The following is a 24,662-nucleotide window of genomic DNA, read 5'->3' as shown; positions in this document are numbered from 1 at the left end:
GCAACCTCTCTTGAGCAATAGGTTACTTTCCTAGGAAAATGAGCTCCCTATTTAATACCATTACCTGAGGAATGCCTTCTGGAAGCTTCAGGGAGGAATTTTAAATGGTTGCTAAGGCAGCAGTTTGCCTTTTCCTGCTGTCCTTTCACTCTGGCCTCTCTTTACATGGAGCTGTGGGAATCCCACATGTAGGAGGAGAGGAAAACCCTCCAGTCAGTAAATCACCCCCCTCACTAATCCTTCCTGTTAAGCAAATCTGCCCACACATTGTGATAAATCCCAGATTAAGATAATCATAAATGTTGTCTGTATTAGCTGCAGTGGGGATTTGGACTGTGCAAAGTTTCTTGGCTTCCTTTAGAATCTTTCAGTAACCCAGTTTTATTGTCCATAAAGGTTATACAAAGTGCTTGCATGAATTAGAATTGGGTTTTGATTTATTTAGACACTGGGCTTATATAATGGCCTACAATAATTTCTCAGACATTGTGTAAGATTTCCCCAAAAGATGAAAAAGACCCATATGGTATCTTCTCAAAACTCTCTATTTTTCTATTTATTTTATTTTTTTTTTTTTCTCTGAGTTCATCTGATGTTCCACTGATTACATTACTTGCAAAATGAATTAAAGCACTAGCTTTGTGTGTGGTGCAGATGTTATGCAACAGGCAGCTATCACAGGAAGAACATTTTGTACATGGCAGTGTGTTCTTGGGCTTCTGAACCCATCTGCCCTCTCTCTGCTGACTGTGAGGGAGATTTGGGGTTTCCTCTTGGCAGGAGAAAACCTGAGACAACCTCCAAAGCTGGAGTTTTACCATTTATGCTCGTGTTTTTACATCTATACACATCCTCTGAAAACCTGGGATATGCCTGAGCCTAATACAAGCTTCTCCTCTTCTCTTCTCTTCTCTTCTCTTCTCTTCTCTTCTCTTCTCTTCTCTTCTCTTCTCTTCTCTTCTCTTCTCTTCTCTTCTCTTCTCTTCTCTTCTCTTCTCTTCTCTTCTCTTCTCTTCTCTTCTCTTCTCTTCTCTTCTCTTCTCTTCTCTTCTCTTCTCTTCTCTTCTCTTCTCTTCTCTTCTCTTCTCTTCTCTTCTCTTCTCTTCTCTTCTCTTCTCTTCTCTTCTCTTCTCTTCTCTTCTCTTCCCTTTTCTCTTCTCTTTCCTTGTATAAGCTAAACTTATATAAATATGGAAAGGAATATTGCAGGATTAAAAACATGATGAACACATAAAGGCAGGATAAAATGCTAAACTCATTGTCAAGGTGCTTGATAAATTCTCTTGGATTTTGAGATATCACAACTAAATGTTTTTCCAGTACAATTTACTTAGTCTTGTCCTAATGATTTTCCTTTGTCAGTGTTCCACATTTGCACGTTTATGGATATAATCCTGCTCTCAAATGTTCTTTTATATTGTCTTTCTGAGTAAGACTTCAACGTTTTTACATGAGCTAAAATCCATAAATATTTTGTCCTGGAATATGAATTTATGATATTCATTTTACAGAATATAAAGTATTGAAGGGACTTGCTCAAGATTACATACCACAATTGAGCCATGACTAAACTTGAGGGGTTCTGCCCTTCACATGCAAGTGTTCACCTCCCATGTCAGGAATGTTTCAATCATCATCCCTCTCCTTGCATGGAAATATTGTCCATGCATTTAATAAAAAATGCTTGTTAAATGTGTAACCTTCCAAACACAAGTGTGAAATATAATATTGAGATTTTAAAACAGGGAAGCACATAATATATATATTTATATATATGTAAAATATAAAATAAATATGTAATATACAATATACCACAATATACAATACATAATACAGAATATATAATATATTATACATTATACAGTATACATTATATATATTATATATTTTATATAATATATAATATAGTAGACATTATATATTATATGTTGTATATAATATATTAGACATTATACATAATATAATCTATAATCTATAATCTATAATCTATAATCTATAATCTATAATCTAATATATAATATATAATATATAATATATAACATATAATATATAATATATAATATATAATATATAATATATAATAATATATAATATAAAATATATAATATATAAAATATAAAATATAAAATATAAAATATAAAATATACTATATACTATATACTATATAAGATATAAGATATAAGATATAATGATATATAATATATGATATTAGATATTAGATGTTAGATGTTAGATATTGCATATTACATATTACACACTATATACTATATATAATATATTACATATCATATATCATATATTGTATATTGTATATGTAGTATATTATATATTATATATTATATATTATATATTATATATTATAAATCATACATTATATATTATATATTGTATATTGTATATTGTATATTATATACTATATATTATATACTATATGTTATACGTTATATGTTATATGCTATATGTTATATGTTACATATTATATATTATATATTACATATTACATATTACATATTGCATATTACATATTACATATTACATATTACATGTTATATTATAGTACATTATAGTAAATTATAGTATATTATATATTTAATAGTAACTGTACAAACAATTCCAGTAATAACAGCTGTTGTCCTGGTATGTGTCAAAAAAGATAATCAAATCTTTCCTAATACAGGATTAAAGTGATGAAACCCCTCCAAATACTCTCTTAGCACTCCAGGCTTGGTCACTTCAACAAATAAATGTGTTTGGATCATACTAATTTTTAGTTCTTCCTGTTGTTTGGCACAGAATCAGAAACAGCAACATTTTGGATCAGTATTTTGGATTACTAAACTGGATGGTGTGATGCCCACTGTGCTCTGTACAACATGGGAATGTTGTGGGGTTTTTTTATTTTAAAGTAAAAATAAGAAGTAATAAGAATCTCATCTATTAAATATGATTCCTTGCCTTTAATTTTAATCCTTCTCTAATTACATAGTTCATATTCTGGAGATTAGCTGTCATTTATCAAGTGTTGGTATCTCCTCCAAATTAACTTTTCTTTTAGATGTATTGAATTTCTGACCATCAGGAGCTGCTTTTCCCTTTCTGAACCAGCTTTTGTTTTTATCCTTTTTGCTCAAGTTGTCTTATAGAATTATTTTCTCAAGTACCTGTGCAGAATTTGTATGATTAGACTCCAGATGATGGAAAAGCACAGAAAAATAACAGATCCAAGGCTCTGGCTTTGAGCTTTAAACAGCTTTTCATTGAAATTTATTGAGAATAATTCAGAATAATATTGAAACTATCAAATGCCTCTGAAGAAACAAAGATGTGATTGATTGTTCCTAACACCTGAGATAGATTTCCTGTATCACCAAAATTCAGCTTTAGGAGAGAGAGATGGCTTGAGCCTCCTCATGAGTTAGAGCTGACCTGCAGGGCAATATTCAGTTTCTGCAATGAAAATATGAGTTATTTCTCCCTCTTCCGTGCTCACATCCTGCAAATGCTTAGATAGATGGGTTAGATTATTTCTGCCCCTCGTGGTGAAATTCTCAGATAAAAACTTTCACAGTTGTACCCTTCAGATCCTCACATGAGAGCCAAGAAGAAAGGGACAGCTGTTTATATTCCTACACACCAACACTTCATCTGTTTGAGAAGGTGATTTTGTCTGGGCTCATATTTGGTTATATTATATTATCTGCAAGTGTTTTGGAGAGAAGCATAGTGAGAAAATTCAGTCATCTTTGTTCCAGGTTGGAAAAACCACCTGTAGCAGGTCAAGTGTCGGAAAAAAAGGCCAAGGAAGTGCAAAGATACAATTTGTACTGCATATAAAAAAATCAGAGCAGAAATTCATTGAATTCCTACCTCATAAAATCGTGGAGCAGTGCAGGTTGGGAGGGACCTTGAAAAATCATCTGATCCAACCATTCATGGGAGTCTGGGTCAAGTTGTTTTGACCCTTGTCCAGCCACTTCTTGAAATCCTCCAGGGATGGAGACTCCCCCACGTTCCTGTGGAGGTTGTTCCACTGACTGACTATTCCCATTGGGAAATTTGGTTTTTTTATAGAATCAGAGAACATGCTGAGTCGCAAGGGACCCCCAAAAGAAAATTTGTTTACCACTCTCTCAGTCTGTAATTGCATATATTGAATTTCTGTTCATCCTAATGAAGTTTCAAATAAAACAACTTTATATTTTGGAAAAAAACCCATAATCATCAGAATTAAATCCCTTCAAGATTGAGATAAATTTGTGGGGTTTTTTTAAATGCTTTTTTTTTGTTGCCATATGCATATATGGCAAGATGAGAGTACAATTTTTTAATTGGGAAGTCTATCCACAGCCACAAAATTGACATATATAAAGAAAACTGTTATTTCAAATATGCCAAAAAACGTGCCCAAGCAGCAGGAGCTGAAAACTTTAGACTAATGCTTTTATATAAGGTTCCTCTGAAGCTTCAGAAATCAGCTGTTCCTTATGCAGCCTGCCATGGAATTTAATTTAGAACATGTAAAAAATGTCAGAAAATCACTGCCTTTTATTATTTGGTTTAAAAAATTATTTTATGCCAAGGTCTTGAGAAATTTTGTGGCCCATGGAAATACCAGCAAGTGAACATTTCATTCAGTGTGTGGCCTCAGTTGTTACAGTGTTGATCTGTGTAGAAGTAGAATTTGAGGCACCACAATTTCATTTTACAGCTCTACTTACAGAATAGCTCAGTTTGCAGAGAGATTAAGGATTTTATTAGAAACCTTCACCCAATTTCTTTGTTGGTCTACTTTGTTTCAGAATCTCTTTTTGCATGACTATTTCTTCCAGAAGACATCTTATAAATGCCATGGGGAAATACACTGCTGTATTCAAGAGAGTAGAAAAGCTCTTTGGAAAATCCAAAAAGAGCCTCAAAATGAAAGAAAACCACTGACACACAACCTCACACACAGACTCATACTAGAACTGAGGCTTTTAGTTACTTTTCTGTTACTCATGTCACTCTTAGGTTCCCAGAATGAACATTTGGTGCAAGACACTCTTCCAAACAGTGTCTAAACCATGTTTATTCACGAGCTTTTCTTTTAGTCTCATCACTTAACTGACTCCAGTTTGAGGAGAGCTTACCAAACCCTTGAAAAACATCTCTTCTGCCCACAAGAATCCCCTTTTTGCCAAACTATGGATTTCCTGCTGTCCAGAGCAGTGTGTCTCTCTGAACCACAACCCTCTCATGCTGGAGGGGAGGAAGCAGAACATTTTGATTTCTGGGAATCTCTCTGCCTGCAGGTTGGATTTGCTGGAAGGTGCTCAAGGTAACATGAAGTTTGGGTTTATAAAAAGTGGCAGGCAGGGGAATTGATGGTGGATAGAACATATCATCTGTGATGCCCTCCGAGGGAGGGAGGAACTGGAGAAGCTGTGCATGAAGTCCATCTCAAAAGTACGAGGAGCCAGAGCCTGGATTGTTATCCCTTGACTCTGTCTGATGTTCAGGCACACACTCACATGCACACAAAAAGCCTGGTGGCTTTTTTAATCACTCACAACTCGTGTGAGTGCTGCCAGAAACCCACCCTGACTTCCTGCAGCTCTTCTGCAGCAGCAGCATTCCTGACCCCTGCAGTGGATGCAAATTGTTCAGCAAAAGATTCCAGAGGTTTTTTTTGAAGGAGGTAAATGCCTTCTTAAGTTTATCTGCGCAAATCCTGGAGTTCCAGATCACCTCTGTTCCTGCTGTAAATGTGGTTTTAGCAGTGGATTATGTCTCTCAGAGATAGATTATGTTCTGCACACAGTCATCCAAAGGCTACGAGAATTTGTGTGGAATCGCCTTGAGCTAGGTTGGGATGTATATTTTGGCACAGAGACACTCAGGAGGAACATGAAAAGCACATGTGCCAGAGCTGCTGATGCTTTAAAGCTCCAGCACTGAGCAGGACAATAATGCTATTAAAAATATGTATTTTCTGTAATCCTTAAATCCCTTCTCAAGCGAGGAGCTCCAAGTGAGGTAGCTATTCTTGGCACTACAGTGATAATGCTGAGTAGTCTAATATTGCCTAAAATGAAGGTTGGATGAAAAGCCTGAACAAACTGAGAGCCTGAGAAATGCTGATCCAGGAAAATGTGCAGACTCACATTTTACTGTGTATTTCAAACGACCTTCATCACTTCTAAGAGCAGAAGAGGCAATTCTGCTGTACTTTGCTGCCCATTGTATTGCAGAGAGAAGTGTCATCCCCACAATAATATTATTATTGATTATATTAGTAAAGAAACCCTTAAGTCTGTGTTGGACTGTGTACTCCACAAAGTTGGAATTAGAAAGGGCTCCTTTGGCTGGCAATTAATGCTCTGACAAATGGAAAAGAGAGGGAGGAAAGCAGTCCCTGATCATCCCTGTGCAGGGAGCACCTGACACCAGGAAGGTGCCTCCGGTGCTCCAGCTGTATATGTTGTTTGACCAGCCACTACGAAATTCCTTCCTTATCAGATCTTTTATGTGCCTCCTCAAATTTAACATTCCTTTTTTTATTTTATTTATTTCTTTTTCCCCCAATTGATTGGTGATGCAACAGCGTTTTTATCTGGGGTTTTGTTCCTGAAATAAAAACAGCGTTTCCTGAGTTTTAAATTGAATCTTCAACGAACCTGGAGCTCCTTGCCACAGAAATGGAAATGCCAGTGTGAGCAGAAGATAAGGTCCATGTGTGAGTCCTCTGTGTGAGTCCACAGCAAATGTTTCTCTGGCACCCAGGTTACTCATGCATTGCTCACCCTGGGGCTGGAGGTGTTGGTAACACAACAATGCAGGAAAGACAATCTTATCAAAAGATGACAGTGTAATTTATTTCAAATGGCAGAGACACCTCAGCAGTAACATTTAACACTGACTTGATGAAAGTGCTGCAGTAATTAGTAACAACTCTCACCCAGCCCTGTGCTTTGTCCTGATAGGATGGTCACGTTCTCTGGACTGCCCTTAGTTCAAGCTTTCTAGAACTGAAAATAAGAATATTGGATTTAGGATTGGATCATGCTTTCTCTCAAGTATTGTTGTGTTATGAATGTGAGAGCATCTTTTATTTCCTTATTTAAATTTCTTAACTGTGTGAGGTGAACAGAAGTTCTGGACCACTGGATTTAAAATGTGTTATTGACTGGACTTGAATGGTGGCTGGAGGTCCTTACTAATGGAATATTTATTAGTCACAGTTCTTTCACTCATTTATAAATGGCATTTTTGTGAAAAAAATTCTGTGCATTGACAGAAGCAAAAAGGCACATGGGCTCAGGCAGATAATGACAGTCACTGCAGAAATTGAGTAAAATCCTGGGATGAAAAGTTTCACATTGTTTTGATGAATTAAGGACGTGCTGACAACATCTTAATTTGCCTTCAGCAAAAATTAAAATGCTGAGTTCTGCTCACAGCAATTAGGTAGTCCTTCAGCTTCCCACACACGTCCATAAACATAATTCTTCTTTATCCTGGTTTCAGTCCTGCCAGATACTGAGCAGTCTGCATTGGGCTTTTTTCATGGCCTTAAACTGTGTGTTTAGCATAAGACCTGGAAGCTGGTTTAGGTTCATATTTATAAATCTTTGCTTTGTGCTGAGACAGAAAGAATCTGAATGAATTCTTCACCATGTGGATTTGGAAAATGTGATTGAAATGTGCTTTATACACTGCCAGAGTTTGGTTTAAATGTTCAAGACAACATAGAAGGCTGGGTTTGGGGAGGAGGCTCAGAGCCCTGTTTTGTCCCTTTTTAAATAAGAGCATTTATGGTGGTCAGAAATGAATGCAAAAGGAGTTTTGTGATTTGTTTTTTGATTGAACATTGAGAAGAGTTACGTGGTAGCACCCCTAGAACTGATGCAATTGCAGTCCTGGGCTAGCAAGCCAATGCTAGAAGGAATTCTTAATATTTTGGGGAAACATTTTGGTCTCCCTGAAAAGAAACATGAATATATTGACCCTTTCAATGAAATATATCGACCCTTTCAATGGAATATATCAATTTTCACAATTTTTTGGGGGCTGGAAAACTTTTCATCTGGTTATAATTTCCAGGCAGAAGTGGAGATCCAGCAGGAATAGGAAAAGGATTTATACCTGGATGGGGAGGAGAAGGTTCAGGTGCCTGAGCCATTAGAGCAAGGATTGCACCAGAGGGGTTTAAACACAGCACCAGCCTCCTTCAGGACAGATTTAACCCAATCCCTTTTCCTGCTTTTTCCCTCTGCTTTGCAAAATGAGTAAAACACTTCACTGGGCCAGCAGGGACGAGGCTGGCTCGGCAACTTGGGGGGAAAATCATCAAAATAAACAGAGCAGAGAGCTGAAAACACATCAGTGCTTTTCATTACCTGGCTGCCAAGGCAGAGTTTCCCCTCGGTTCAGGACATATGTGAGGTGGAACAGCTCAGAGAAGGGACTGGCTGAAGGCCACTCCTTTTATAAAATCCTAAATTCTTTGTAAAATTTTTTGTAAAAGCCTAATTCAGGATGGATTTGTGAACCTACATCTTCCATCTCACAAGCAGAGTCTTCAGTGATGGTCCCAGAGCACACTCTAATAGAATGTCTTCAGCTTTTTGTAGGATAAATAAGAGATGTAACTAAATAAAATTTGTCTTCTGATCCCACTGCGCAGACAAATGAAAATATAAACCACTTTTTCACAAACTAAGCTTCTTATTTTTTAGCACTATTTAAATTTCCTTTTAAATGAATTGTGCCCTGGAAATCCCTGGAAACACTGGAAAAAATGCTGAGGGTGGAGAAGATGCAGGCATCAACCTGCAGCTCTGCCAGGTTTGCTTTTGTTCTGCTTCCTGGGTTCTGTGAGCATCAATGATCTTTGATAGAATTTGGCTGTTCTTTCTACCAAAGCAGGACAAAGGGTTGGTACACAGGGGGCCACTCCAACTTTGTGTCTTCCATGGATTTCCCTGGCTTAAATTCTAGTTGACTCTCTAAGCTACTTTTCCATTTAATTTGAGCAATTGGCGCATCACAGAGGAGCCTGAAGATCTGGGATCTCAGATTTAACCTCTTCCCAAAAATCTGCTGCTCACCAAGCCTGGGAGCAATTGGAGGTGTGACAAGCTGCTCAGGATAATAAGTTCTCATTGAGAATTTAATATATATTGGTTTGAAAAAGGAGCTCAGACTCCACTGAAGTGGTTTGGGAAAAGCTCCTCAGCAATCCAAGTCACGTCTGGCTCCCAGCCGAGGCTTGTGTGCACATTGCCTTGCTTTATATCACTTTCTTTTATGAGGCTGCAAAAGCTTTTTGCTCTTTAAACAACTTCCCAAAGCTTCTTATCTATCTAGAAAATCAGATTAAAAGGCACTCTTTAGTGTGAGGTAGCTAATTTGTGTTACACATATCTGGCTATAGCGGTGGGAAATGCATTTAGGAATTAACAGTGGTTTTCTCTCTTTCCAGAAAAATGTGTGTGTTAGAGACTTGAATGAAAGGTCCTAACTGTACAGACTGAACAAGAAATATATAAAATCCTTAAACTTTTACTTCTTTCAAGTGATTTTTATCTAAAAATTGTTGATTTCTATACAGTATCCCCTTCAGCAAGCAAAATTTCTCCCAGGCTTAAGCACTTGAGACATCATCTATCAAAAGCTATTTTTTTACCAGATTGGAGTAGTGGCTATTTTTTTGCCAAATAAATAATGTTCACACTGAAATAGTTTGACAACAGAACACTGAGAATAAATAAAGTCTCAGTGGAAGTATTCCACAGAGACCCCTGCATGGATCTTGAAGTTTATTGTGGTTATATTCTCGTCTGAATTGAGTGTGTAAGTTTTGTCATCTTGGCAGAGCTGTTGGCACTCTGATCTCTCCATTACATGGAAGACAGAAATAAGAAATCCATGAGAGCCAGAGAGAGCCTTAAGTGGCCGTGCTCTGGCTTTTTTTTTATTTTTATTTTTCAATATTGGATTTAATTTTCTGCTGTTTGGTGTTGGCCATGTAGGGAACTGGCCAGAGGACTGCTCTGACTAATGCTGACTGTTCCAGGGGACTGCTAAGGGTCATCAGAGCACAGCCTTCATCAGTGTCCCCATCATCCTCACTGGTTATTAACCTGTTTTAAGGCTGCAAGCTCTGCTTCCTAATCCTTGAAGCAGATTTTTGGAAGTGAAATGTCTTCATTTTCATTTTACAATCCTAAAATTTACTCTTTTTTCCTCTGCTGTTTCTTGCTTCTTAATTTAAACTCTGCTTAGACCATAAAACTCCCTCTCATTTCATAGAAAAGCAAATCCACTTCTTTTAGCTACTGCTAAAGAATGAAAAAAACCCCACAAATTAATGTGTTTGAATTGGCCAGCACAGGGTCTGACCTCAGTAAATTTACTCTAGATTTAGGTTTAACTTGATTAAATTGTACATCAAAGTTGGCCTAAAGTCCTGTTTCTTTGAACTAAAATTTTCACTCTTTCCCAGAATCCCTATGCATCATTTCAAATACTGCAAAAGCTGCTGTGTAGGCACCAGACAGAGGAAATGAAGTTTTTTTTGTCTTTGTCATGCAAGGCACAGAGTGATTCTCTGCTTTTGTACCAAGTTCCCTCGTGCCCCTGGTGCTGGGAGTAATTTCCATGCTCTGATGCTCGTGCCAGGGTACTTTTTTTGGCAAGAGCCAGCTGGGGCACTTTGGGTGTGAATTGCAAGTTCAGTGCTCAAAATAATTCCCAGTTTCTGGTGAGCGTTGTTGGACAGCACTGGATGTGCTAAGAAGCTGGAATCTTTGAAGGGATTTCAAAAGATGACAGAATTTGTAAAGATTTTGTCCTTCCCCTGCTGGGAATTCGTGTTTGCAAATTGCTTTTTTAAATATGAAATGGAAGAGTTTTCCTTAGTTGAAATGACTGATTCTTAAAGGAAATGATCTATAGAACCCAGTGTGATTTATAGCTATGAGAATAATGACAGCTATCTCTGCCTGATACAGTTTCTCTGTTAGAGATGCTAAAAATAATGTTATCTGGGAAAAACTGGATTATCTGCCAACCCAGTAATGCAGCCTGATAAAGTTGCTTGAGTCAATTTACCAGAGTGTTTTCACAGAGATGTTAATGTTGTAGGCAAGGAGGAAACTTCATGGGAAACAAAGATGAAACTTTGGACTTTAAGTCCCCTCTTAGTGACTACTTAGATGAAAACTGCCTCAATTCCCTGTGCTCATTCATCTCTTGAGTTTTACTGACAGCATCAGCTTAACTGGCTGTTTTAATTTTACAAGCATCAGTCTTCAATGTAAGCTTTATAATTCAGCTTTTTATAACTTTAAGTTAACTAAGAGTGGTTCCAAAGCAAGGAAAACATAGAGTACAGCATTTTACATTTACCAAATACTGTCAAGCTACTGTCACCTCTTTCTGGCAATGCACACAATCTCTTTACTAATTTTGTATATATTAAGGGAAGAAGAGATAGCTATTTTGTTAAGCTTCCCACAGCCAGGCTTGGGCAGGACAAGCTGTTTAGTGTGAAAGCTGGTGGTGTGTGTGTGCTGTGTCTTTACTGAATTTCGGGCTCTTGTCACCCTCAGCTGATTTCTTTCTCCTTTTGTCTGAGCTGCACCTTGAAATGGACCCTGCAGACCCTACCTGCAGGTATAAAAGAATGAAAGAGCTCAGGAATAAAAGAGCTCAGGTTTGTTTAGACTGAAGAGCAAAACACAGCAGATTCTTGACAGCAAATTTCTTTTTCTTCAGGTGATGATTACAGAACTAAATTTCATTTCTATTTGTGACTTTGTCCGGCGTCTACGTGGAGTTTGTGCTAGAAGTTACCAGAGCACAGTGATAACCCACAAGTGTTTTAGCAATGCCTTTCCTCAATAAATCTGAAATAATCTTTCCTCAGTGATTCAGACACACCCTAGCCCTTATCAGAATCAAACCCTTATCAAATCCTAACCCCAACCCTTACCAGACCCTAACCCTTATCAAATCCTAACCCTTACCAAACCCTAACCCTTATCAAATCCTAACCCCAATCCTTACCAGACCCTAACCCTTATCAAATCCTAACCCTTACCAAACCCTAACCCTTATCAAATCCTAACCCCAATCCTTACCAGACCCTAACCCTTATCAAATCCTAATCCTAACCCTTATTAAATCCTATCCCCAACCCTTACCAGATTCTAACCCTTATTAAATCCTAATCCTAACCCTTATCAAATCCTAATCCCAACCCTTACCAGACCCTAACCCTTATCAAATCCCAACCCTTACCAGACCCTAACCCTTATCAAATCCCAACCCTTACCAGACCCTAACCCTTATCAAATCCTAATCCTAACCCTTACCAAACCCTAACCCTTATCAAATCCTAATCCTAACCCTTACCAAACCCTAACCCTTATCAAATCATAACCCCAACCCTTACCAAACCCTAACCTTATCAAATCCCAAACCTTATCAGAATCAAACCCTTATCGAATCCTAACCCCAACCCTTACCAGACCCTGACCCTTACCAGACCCTAACCCTTATCAAATCCTAATCCTAATCCTTATCAAATCCTAATCCCAACCCTTACCAGACCCTAACCCTTATCAAATCCCAACCCTTACCAGACCCTAACCCTTATCAAATCCCAACCCTTACCAGACCCTAACTCTTATCCAGTCCTAACCCCAGCCCTCATCAGAGAGCTCCAGGCCTGTGGTGCATTGCTCAGGATGGCCCAGGGAGCCCAGCAGTGCTCAGGGGTTCTGTACAACCTTGAATCATGTTCTGCAGCCAGGCTGATTACTGACACCACGTAAAAAGCCCCAGTTCTGATTCTTCTGCTCCTGAGCACAGACCCTGAGAGAAATGCTGTGTCCTTTAGTCAGAGAATGTGGTTATGTGAAGCATGTCTTTGAGGTAAGGTTTTAAAAATGACTTTGTACATCATTAATTTTACCTTCCTTATAATAAGCTGTGTTCTAGATTAATCTCTAAAGGCCAAATATTATTGCTGTTACATAGATCCAATGTTCTTTTTTATAATTGGAGAGTTTCCTCAAGGAGAAGGCAGCTTTGCAACATTTATATTAGCCTTCCAAAGAAGAAATCTGCCCACTAAGACGACAGTCTTATGAACTTTTAGCTGTGTTCTTTTTATTTTTTTTTTTTTATTCTTTCCTTTAATTCCATTGTTCCAGTAGAATACAGCTGTTTCAGTGGAAAGTGATGATGTGTCCACAGAACAAGAAATGGTGCTGAAGGTCCCAGCCAGTGGTTTCAGCTAAGGAGGTGGACACAAGCCAGTGGAGGTTTTATGTAACTTCATCTCCTTTTGTACTCAGCACTAATCCCTTTCTTTGTGATGTATGGTATTTCGAAATTTTTTAACATTTCTTTTCCTTCCTGATAAAAATTTAAGGATAAGAGAGCATGAATGCCTGGTTTATTTATTGAATAGTTTATAGAAACCAGAAACAGCAAGCTTTGTCAGTCAGCATGAAATGTTCCAGTTCTGAGAGAACTAATTATTTCTTTTTTATTAACAACTAAGCAGTTTTCCACTCCTGCTTTTCAGGAACACCCAAAACTTGTCCTCAACCTCACCACTGTTTGGGATATACAAAGAAAGTAAGACTGAATCTGGAGCTGGTAAATTTTCCCTTGTAATTTACCCCATGTTTGTAATTTACCCCAGTTCAGCCAAATTCTACTTGTTGTGACACTCATTTGTATCCCAGTTAACTCCAAGAATCTTTTTCAGGATTTATGCTAGTTTTCCTGAGGGAATAAATTGGTCTAATAATACCACAATCACAATGGGAAAAAAAAGTAAAAAAAAAAAAAATAAACCCACAAAAAACCCCGGAAAACAAACAAAACCCCCCCAAACACCCAAACAACCTGACAAAAACACAAAAAAACACAAAAAACCCAGCAAACAAACAAACAAACCAAACAAAAAAAAACCCCAAAACAACCAAAAAAACCCCACACTGAAACATAACTAGAATATTAAAGTCTAATGTCATCACATTTATGGATTTGAAAGGAAAAGTCACATAGAGATCCCTCCCTCTGAGGGTTCAGATTCTTTGGCTAAGTGCTAATTTTTCGGTTTTAAGATTTTTGTCCAACATGTGGGTAATTTTCTGGCCCATTTGTGAAAATGCAAGGCTTCCCATTACAGATAACCTGGGGTTTTAGAAGCTGTAATTCTGCAAATGCTACGTTTTAATCTGCGTGCCTTTTCCCTGCCAAATCTTTCCTTCACGCCTATGTGGTCTGACTTGATTCCAGAAAAAAAATCAGGATTGTATTACATGTCTCTTTTTCCTCCCCAATTTTGGCCAGGATACCACTGCTTTTCTCCTATTTGGGAGTGTAATAATATCACCCACCACCCTAAGGTATCATGTCATTTGTAATCCTGGAGTATAAATACAGATTCCCTCCTTATCACTCCTAAGAAATTTTTATAAAGAATTGAACCTCCATGGATACAGAAAGAACCCCCTCATCTTTTTAACAGATAGATTTGAGGTGGTTTATCTGAAATGCTAGAATCTGCAAAATTCTTGGGTTTATTATGTATTGCAAAATGATTTTATTTAATCATCTCAAATCAACTGGCATTTGAGCCTTTCCAACTAATTTAGGAGTTCGGTACTGTATTCTGTCAACATTAGGAGCCTTCCCTGAGAAAGCTTCTGTCCAATTTTTCTTCAAAGGAATGCTTTTTGGAAGACTTTGTGATTTTATGCTCGGTGTTTTCCAGCAGACACTCATTGCACAAGTCTCCTGCTTTGATGGTTAGTGATGCAGGAAATGGTGATGTAGCCTTGAGGCTCAGCCACTTCCTGCTCTTCCAGGATCATGTTTTAAAATGCAACCAGAACTTTCAAATTAGTTTAGTCTAGAAATACTTGAGAAGACTCTCTACTTGCTGATTTGGAGGAATTTGATATGCAATGGAAGTGCAAAAAACATTTCTGTGCTCGTTTACTGGAACAAGGATGGGCTATAACATAATGTCTATCTAGAATCCAAACATTTCAGCTTCTGCTTTTGCAGGCAAGTCATAAATCTGGCTTGTAATAACCACTCCCAGCTGCTCACAACTCCTTCCTTTGCTTGCAGGGTTTGGTTTTGGGGTTCCTTGTGATTCCATTCACTGTTGGGACAAAAAGCAGGATGGATTCAGCTGGAATAAGAATTTACTTAACGTGCAAATGCACATGGTTAGGTACACAATGATCTTTAGGGGTATGAAAGCAGCTGAGTTAACTGAAAATAGTGATTTTATTCTTGGAGAGCACCAATTCTTGGGCTTCTCAAGGAACATCCATTGGTGGAGCGTGTGCCAGGCACAAACTCAACTAGACTGGGAAAAAGTTTCATTGGTCATTGTGGAATAGCTTGTGAATAGCTGATTCATCCTATTCATCCTTACACATAATTAGGTAATATTCACCTAGATTAAACATATTCTTCAAGTTTTTACCCAAGAACGTGAATTATGCTGCAGCAGCACTTTGTATCTGACAAGGGAGCCAGTGCAATTTGTACAGTAATTTGTAATATTTCCATTTTTTTAGAAAAGCTGTCCTTTTAAAGAATTTTCTGATGACCTCCTAAGAGCTTTTTCAATGGGGATGATCACGCTTTTGTATGACCTGCAATGGTGTTTTATTGTGTTTGAGATGGTATCAAATCACTCATTCTTCTCTCAGAGCTGCCACCAAAATTGGGTTTTGATTGAGGATGAGTTACTGTGAGACAGGGATAAAAGGTCAATTGATATGGTCCTGGAATAATTGAGAGCACGTTTCTGAGAGATAAGTAGGCAGTTTTATTTCTTTATTTTGCTGATGCAGGAATAAGGCAGCCGCAATAAATACAGTTGGTGGCCGAAGCAGAATTGTTGGTCAGGGATTTCTTGGTGCTCAACTCACACACATTAAATTGTATCCAGCAGAAGTAGAAACTCTGCAGTCAGCTTAAGCCTTCACTGGATCCCACACTTCCCACTGCTTCCTGCTAATTAAAACCCAGCAAATGCTCACGTTGTGTTTGGTTACACAGATTCTACGAAGCGTTAAAAAAACTTAAAGCATATTAACGGCTTCAAATTTAAAACCCATTAGCCACTGCCCTGTTGACCAGCTAAAGAGAATTTCTCAGCACCCCTCTGGGCCAGTGCCACTTCATTCTGCCATGGAAATACAGAAATGTTTGTTGGCTTGGCTAAAAATGTTTGGGAATGCTGGCGGTATCCTTGAGTGAGATAACGAGGATGGCTGCTAACTAAAGAGGAGCTGGTCCAATTAAAGATATTGCCTCTCTTTTTTTAGAATGCAAAGGAGCATTTTTTTGTCAAAATACTTGTTTAATCTTATCTTTACTGCCAGAAGATTTTGGGGTTTTTTTTATAGTTTTAATTGGTAGAAGTGTACATTTGTGTGTGTGTGTTGTCAGAACCAGGATTGTGAAGAAGCCCCTTCAGAGCTGAATCTTGCTATAAATTGATAAATTTGCATATAACTTTTTATACAAAAAGCTTTTTTTTCTCAAAATGGTAAGGTTTGTAATTCATTGCCTGAATGTTGACCCAATGCTGTGTGAATTGTGGCTCCATCAAATGAAACAGGACCAGGGAGCATTTTGAAGAGAAATTTTGCAATATCGGAGCATTGCCTGTTTCCAGATAAAACTCAACAGTTTCTGATGAAATTTCTTTGAGATCTGATGAACAGAAGGCTTAAAGTACAATCCATGAAACACATATGCAGTGAGAAAGCTGTTTTGACACGACACCTTTGAGTAAAATCCTTGGAACACCAGCTCCAAATCTGCCTCTCTGGCTTTTGACTTGTACCATTTGAACTTCTCTGTTAACCATCAGTCAATCAAGAAAGCAAAAATATCTGTAGTTTGGACTAAATAATGGATTCCAAATCATCTGAAATTATGAATATTTTATTATTTTCAGTTCATGGATATTTACAGGAAGCTCCAGTAATCAGCATCCACAAAAAGGAGTTATTTGCAGCCATGCTCCGAAAAATCTGAATTCTCTTTATCTGATATAAGATAAAGATTTATAGAATAAACTGATTTATTCTCCTGTCTTTATTTTGTGAGCTTTTGGTCTTCAGTTGAGTCTGCATGTTCTGAGGAAATCCACTGGAGTAGTGCTGAGCTAAGCAGAGAGAATGGTGAATATTCCACCCAAAGAAAAGGAAAAATGAAAGATGTTGGCCATGCACATCCTTATCTTTTCCCATTTTTCTCTTTACATTTCCCTAGATCATAGATGAAGAGGAAACCCAGTTCATGAGCAACTGTCCTGTTGCTGTGACTGAGAGCACACCTCGAAGGAGGACACGAATCCAGGTGTTCTGGACAGCTCCTCCCGCTGGGACAGGCTGTGTGATCCTGAAGTAAGTATTTTATGGCATATTGAAGTAAAATTCAGTTAATAAGTCGAATATTTATTGGAACCAATAGAATTCTTAGTGGTTTTTTTCTCCTTGGAGACATTTGACCAAGTTTAGTTCTACCTGCATGGTGAAATGTTAGCAATTTAAAGCCTAAATATTAAAAAGGAGCTCCAAGCCTTCAATAACCATTGAGTCAGCAACCTGAACTTGTAAGCCTTAAGTTTCACATAAAGAAAATAAAAAAAAAAATTAATTTTCAAGACCAGAATTGCATCCCTCTGGTGGGTAAAAAAACATGCTGTTAGTTGAGATGGATTTTAGGAATGTTCTGCAAAGTCATGATTGTTTAAATGGACCTTTATGAGAAAAACCAGATCTATTTGTTTAGATGTGAATGCTTTCATTTTACACCTAGTGATTTTACTATTATTGCACACTCTCAGGTGGAATCATGCTTTTCAAGCTGTAAATAAAGATAACTCTATGTATGTTAACTTTGGTTTTAGAGCCACTCATTGGTCTGCAGAACTAAAAAGTGCCAGAGAAATGTTTCTTGTCTCTTAAGACTTTGTTTGCTGTATTTAATTGGACAGATTGGTCAAATGTTCATGGACATTTGGGGTTTCTTTTCCTGCTTCGAATCCATGCCTGGGAGAAGCCTTAAAAATTGCTAAGATGTGCCCTGCAGCAGACCAAAGTATTTCAGAGAGGCTTTTCAGTGCTGGGGAAAGTGGCTTTGGGCTCTTAAGGAAGGGCTGTCACCAGGGTTGTGCTGAGGGTAGTTCAGACCAATTCAGGAAAATGTTTTATTAGAATAGAAATTGATTTCTGGACAGGCTGTGGAATTGCCACCAGCAAAACTGGCCTGTGGCTGCTTTCCTTTCACCCTGTGCTTCACTTCTCCTGCTGATGGGCAGGAGACAGACACTCTCCTCTTCCACATCTCTGAGGGTTATTTGGACTCAGCTCTGGCTGTGGAACAGTCTCAAACCATCATCAGTGTGCTTCTACTCGCTGCTTCTCGGTTTCAGCAGGATCATTTTAAGAATCCCCTGGTTTAACGTGCACTAAAGCAGCCCAAGAACACACTCACCGTCTTCACAGCACACTCAGAAAAGTGCACATCAGGCTGCAATAAAACCCAAGTTGTGTTATGTTTATAGATGGAATTTTTTGAGAGTTCCTTTGGCAATCCAGAAGATTCCCTGAGTGCTGCTGAGATTTTTATCAGCAAAGCTCCTTGGTCTTCCCCCCAGGACTGACCCCCTCTTAGCTGCACAACCAATATTGCTTGAGGCAATTGCTGTTTAAGTAAATTAATAATAAGGTGATGATGCTTCATATGGCTTTTTTAAAGACAAGATTTAAACTTTAATTTATTCAACAACACAAGTTGATGGATTTGTTTTATTTTTCACTACTGTCCTAAATAAAATTGCCATTACAAAAAAAAAAAAAAAAAGCAACAAACAACCAAAAAAACAAAGCAAAGCCACTAAGGTCTATATTTTTCTCACTGAAACTGAAACATCTGTGGCTGAAGTTGGTTCAGGGACCTGCTGGAACTTTTCAGAGAAGGAGTGCAGTAAAGCACCACCAACTGCAGGATCTTGATAAGTGTTTCTTCTCTCTCCTCGCTGCTGGTCAGGTCATGCTGGATGTTCCACATTGATTTTTTTTCTGTGAAGTACTCGAATCCTTGCAGCTCTTACAAAATGGAACAGTCAGAACAGCAGTTCTGATGTTCTGCACATGAAAGTATGAAATTGCCACTGCCTCAAAGAGTGTGCAGAGTGAACCACAACCTTCTCAGGCTGCTGGGTGTGCGTCAGTAGTGCCAAAAAAACACTGAAGTGCCGATAAGGAGCTGGATTAGCTGACTGCCACCAGCCCTCATAACCCATTTGGGAAAAGAAAAAAGCACCTTGGAAGGGCAGGTTCCAGGAAAATGACAGATTTTGGTGATATGACCACCATATTGATATTATGATATGATATATATCATAATATATTATGATATGATATTATAATATATTTACAGTGTGCTGTGGGTGTCTTTGGTGTGTGTGTGTGTGCTGCTGAAAAGGGAAAGTTGTTAAGAGCTTTTCAAGAAAGGTTATATATTAATTATATATTATATATTATTTATTGTATTTTATATATTATATATTATATATTACATATTATATATTATATATTATATATTATGTATCATGTATTATTTATTGTATTTTATATACTATATATTATATATTATATATTATACATTATATATAATATATTGTATATTATATATTATATATAATTTATTGCATTTTATATATTACATATCATATATCATATTTCATAAATCATATACTATATATTATTTATATGTAATATAAAATATGTTATGCATATTATATTATATAATATTATATTATATTATTATATCATTATGTTATATTATATTATATTATATTATATTATATTATATTATATTATATTATATTATATTATATTATATTATATTATATTATATTATATTATATTATATTATATTATATTATATTATATTATATTATATTATATTATATTATATTTATTATGAAGTTTCCTCCCAGTGAATGCTTTGTTGACCTCAGAGGATAAGGAACAGCTCCATGCCCAGGGCTGTTTAAAGAAAGAATGACCATTACTAAGAGTTGCTGATGCCAGAAATAAACCACAAAATGTGGCATTTTTGTGCTGCAGTGCAGCCCTCCATGGCTCCAGGCACAGCAATCACTTCTGACATTAGCAATATTTACATTTTCTCTTTTGCATGTCAAGATTTGATGGCATCTCCATTACAGTTTATAGTCAGCCTTCTTCACAAACCTTCTTTATGGTCCTCTCCCACAGAATAGAATGGAAATTTTGGAAATAATTATTGGAACATTATCATTAGAAATAATTATTTCATAATTATTCTAAATAATAAAAGCAAAAGTCCAAAAGTAGGTACTGTTTTTTAAGAGTTAAGTCCAAACTCATTATGGAAAAACTCTGAAACCTTGAACTTTAAGGGAAACAAACCCTCTGCATTTTTCTTTCTTCTGTATGTGATGGGAGTGAAAATATTTATTTAATTGTCAGTACTTATCTATTTCATTCCTTGCAGACTATGATAAATTTGTTTTAAAATTTCCAAAACAGAATGGCAGCATTTTGAAGCCTGTCCTGGAGCATGAGGTTTTTACTTTTTCCCTATGCCCTGATCTACTGTCTTCAATATAATGAAAAGTTAAACCTAATCACAAGTTAAAAGTAACTGATCCTTAAAAATTGATTGCTGTTTAAGTGCCAAATAATGTGGTTTTTATTCTAGTGGTATAACTAAGCAGAGAGTCTTCCAGGAAGCTTTTCCTGAACTAGTAGTGAGGTTTGGAAAAAGCTGTTTTTCTGCAAATTTTGAAGTCTGGGAGCTTTGGTTTTGCTCAGATTTGGGTAGCAGCCTTCCCTGAGCTTTCTAGGCACAGTGCACATGATCAGTGACAAGCACAAAATGACACAGACAAAGGGGAACGTGGAGCTGTGGGGTTCAGCAAGGGATCCTAAATCATTTGACATGTGTCACGCCTGTGTGAGCAAGGCTTGATTTCTGGGCCACTGCAAAATGCAAAGTTTAGGGGAAAAAACATCTTTAAATTTGAATTATTGTCACTACCTTGCTTCCTAAAACATCTCTTTCTGTGTGAAGACTTAGAACTGTGAGGAGAAAAAAGAAGAAAATTGATTAGCATATGATGTTGTACTGTAATTGCTTAGTTGAGAATAATTCATGTGTTTTCTTCATTGCCAACAAGAGATGACAGTGAAACACCCCAAAGGTTTGAATCCTTCTGGACTCTACTGAACAGCCAGCAGGCACTAAATGTGCTTCTGAGCTGAGGCTCCACTTCTCCCCTCATTTCGGCCTGTGCTTGATTCCCACTGAAGACATAAAAGACTTTTATTTTGCTTGGGAGACCCTCAGGCTTTAAACCCTCTTTCCTATTTGTCTGTTTGGACCTTCCAAGTTGCCATTCTTTGCACAGTCTGCTTCTTTCCATGTTCACAGTGAAGTTTCCATGTTCACATTGCAGTTTCCATGTTCACAGTGCAGTTTCCATGTTCACAGTGCAGTTTCCATGTTCACATTGCAGTTTCCATGTTCACATTGCAATTTCCATGTTCACAGTGCAGTTTCCCTGTTCACAGTGCAGTTTTCCATGTCCACAATGCAGTTTTCCATGTTCACATTGCAATTTCCATGTTCACAGTGCAGTTTCAACGCTCACAATGCAGTTTTCCATGTTCACAATGCAGTTTTCCATGTTCACAATGCAGTTTCCATGTTCACAATGCAGTTTCCATGCTCACAGTTCAGTTTTCCATGCTCACATTGCAGTTTCCATGTTCACAGTGCAGTTTCCATGTTCACAATGCAGTTTCCATGTTCACAGTTCAGTTTCCCTGTTCACAGTGCAGTTTCCATGTTCACAGTTCAGTTTCCATGTTCACATTTCACCCTTTCTTTCCCTATTTTCCTTCCCTTTTTTCCTTGGGATCGATCCCACTCCAACGTGTCACACGTCAAGATGGGAGGTCCAGGTCACTCCTTCATCTTCTGATAGAAATTTCTGCTTTAAAATTCACCTGTTAAGTTTCTGAGCTCTTCAGAATGCATTTGCTTTCTAGGATCTTTGAAAACCCACTGTTAAAACCTCCTTGAGGAAAGTTTATGCTTATTTTTGCAGTGTGCAATTATACAGAAAATTATTTCACAGGCAATAGGGCAGTGGCAGATCCTGGTGGTGTTTGTATCATCACAATGAAGTAGAGAAATTTTCAGGGTTTGGAACCCTGTCTTGGTCAATCTGTTTTAATATTTTGTTGAAGTGGGTGAAAATTGTTTTAAGAAACACCTTTTTTCTACATATAAAATTTCATGCTTGGTGTAGCATATTCTGCTTTTCATAAAAAGCAGAACAGTACACATGATTGATTGATTGATTGATTAATTTTAATCTGACAGATAATATTCAGAGACTGTGCTTAATTCTATAAAAACCCCTCCAGGTAATGGAAATTTATCTTGTTAAACAAGGGAAGTCTAAAGCATGGATTTCAAATAGTGATTTGTCCCATTGACCAAAAAAAAAAAGGGTAATAAATATTTATTGAAAGCTTTTTAGCAGGGATGGAAAATCACCTCTTTTAGCTTACTTTGAGCCCCAGGTTTCTAGATTCATCTGTTTGTTGTGTTCCCCAAGTCAGTGTCTCAGCTGAGTGTGGAGCTGAGCAGGTCTGAATTGGTGGGAAATACACAACAAAAAGTTTCCTGCAAATCCTTTAGAATTCTGTTATGGAATACAAGAGCAAAGAAAAATTTTTCAAGTTCTCAGCTTGTCACAAATTAAAATTTCATGGTAGGGAGTATCTTGTTAATATCCAAATTGAGTAAATCTGTCAGCTGGGGTAGATCTCATGAAGAGTGGAGTACTGTGGGATGGTAATTATCTTCTCCTCCTTTAGCATTTGCTACTTTTCACCCAGGCTGAGATTAATTGTTAAATGCAGTAAATGATGGCTACATGCAGATAAGTTATATTCAATTTACCATTTAGAGGGGAAAATGCAGCTTTTGTGATTGGCTCTTGAGCTAATGAGTTCTCAGACAACTCATGTGACTTGTATGGTAAATGTAGCCAAAGTTCCTGCAGTCAAGTTATTTATTTCTGCTATACATATCGTGCTTAAACAACCAACAAATTAAAATCTGCTATCTGTAAAAACTGTTCATTACCATTAGTACTTGCAGAAATGCAGTGTGTTCATCACAGTGTCTCTGCTGTTTGTTTCTGCAAATGTGTTCTGAGCCATCTCTAGGGAAATGTTTTGTAGTTCTTGAGGAAAAGTGTGGAGCTTCTTGTTTTCCTGAATATGGAATTATCCTCATGATTTTAATTACACTGGCTCTTGCTTGCATATAATCAGAGAGCAGAGGAATTTTAAAGAATTGCAGCCATCTAAATAAAAGCTATGGCATGTTTAGTGTGTATCAAGCAAAATATTTTAGATAGTTGTTCTACTGGAGCTAAGCTGTCCTGTCTATGAGGATAAATTCAGTTCTCAATTCAATTCATGGGCCTTGGGTGAAACACTCCGTTTCCAGCCTCCTTGTGGATTCTGACCATCCTCTTCCTCTCCAGCTTCGAAGCTCTGAGGGTGAATGAACTCCAGTTTTTGGATGTTTACCTTTTGATTTCTTGTGACTTCAAGCATTCTGTTGATGCTTCACTTGGCCTGTTGCTCTGAGGAATCCCTGAGTGTTTGCTCTGCTCTGAAATCGGCTGTAGGAGAGACTAAAAGAACCAAATGTCCTAAAACCTCAGGAGTTCATAACCACATCCACATCCTGAAGGTGCCTTGGTGTGCAGCCACATCTCTCCAAACTCATGATGGATACATGAGTTATGGGCCACAAACAGAGCACGAGGCACCTGGACAACAAATCCCAAAATTCACAGCTTTGTAGATTAATGTGTGCCCAAGAAATTAACAGTTTATGAGGAATGCCAAAATGAGGTGCTCAGAACAAAAGTGTGTTTCAGAATTAACCTCTCTTGCTAAAATTGTGACTCCCACAAAAGCAATATTGTATAAATTTGCCTCTAACAGAAAGAAGTTCCAGTTTCCAGACTGCTTTACATGGGTGGAAGTTCTGAAACTCTTGCCAGTCATATGAAAACAACGTCAGATGGATGATCACAGAGTTAGAAAAACAATAAAGAACAAAGAATTATGTACAGTTACAGCTGAAAAATGAGTTTGCTGCTTTTAATGCTTGTCCCAAATCCCTCATCAGTATCAATCAGCTGGCACAGGGAAGAGAAGCTGGACATGGTTTGAATTTATTCAGGTTACTTGACTAAGGTGATGATGTTCTCTAAATAGGTTCTGTGCTCCTCTCTGAAGTTTTCACCACTAAAACATTTCCTTTTTTTTGCTTGGCTCTGCTTACCCCAATAAACAGAATTTTTCTGGATTTTTTGGGATACTTTTTTGAAGCACAGGAGTACACACTCACACCCAGCTGCCAATGAGAAATTCACTATAAAATTGTGCCTCTAAATTTTCCAAATGTAAGAACTAAAGACACAGAAACCCTGCTGGTTTGAATCAGGCATGCCCAGACACTTCATGACACCAGTT

At 37.4% G+C, this 24,662-nt stretch overlaps 1 protein-coding gene across 1 annotated transcript in view; it reads left to right on the top strand.

Annotated features, from left to right (window-relative positions):
* The window catches only part of SPON1 (spondin 1), a 185,462-nt gene that overhangs the window by 18,294 nt on the left and 142,506 nt on the right, over positions 1-24,662 (top strand). Inside the window, exon 3 of the mRNA XM_005531575.3 lies at positions 17,311-17,444. Within this exon, the coding sequence (XP_005531632.1) occupies positions 17,311-17,444 (134 nt within the window). The remainder of the gene's footprint in view (positions 1-17,310; positions 17,445-24,662) is intronic.

Source organism: Pseudopodoces humilis, chromosome 7, assembly GCF_049639895.1.
Source record: "Pseudopodoces humilis isolate 2021_Gansu_Grassland_sample_001 chromosome 7, ASM4963989v1, whole genome shotgun sequence".
Taxonomy (NCBI): domain Eukaryota; kingdom Metazoa; phylum Chordata; class Aves; order Passeriformes; family Paridae; genus Pseudopodoces; species Pseudopodoces humilis.
The sequence above is the reverse complement of the archived record's forward strand: the minus strand, read 5'-3'. Positions and strand labels throughout refer to the sequence as shown.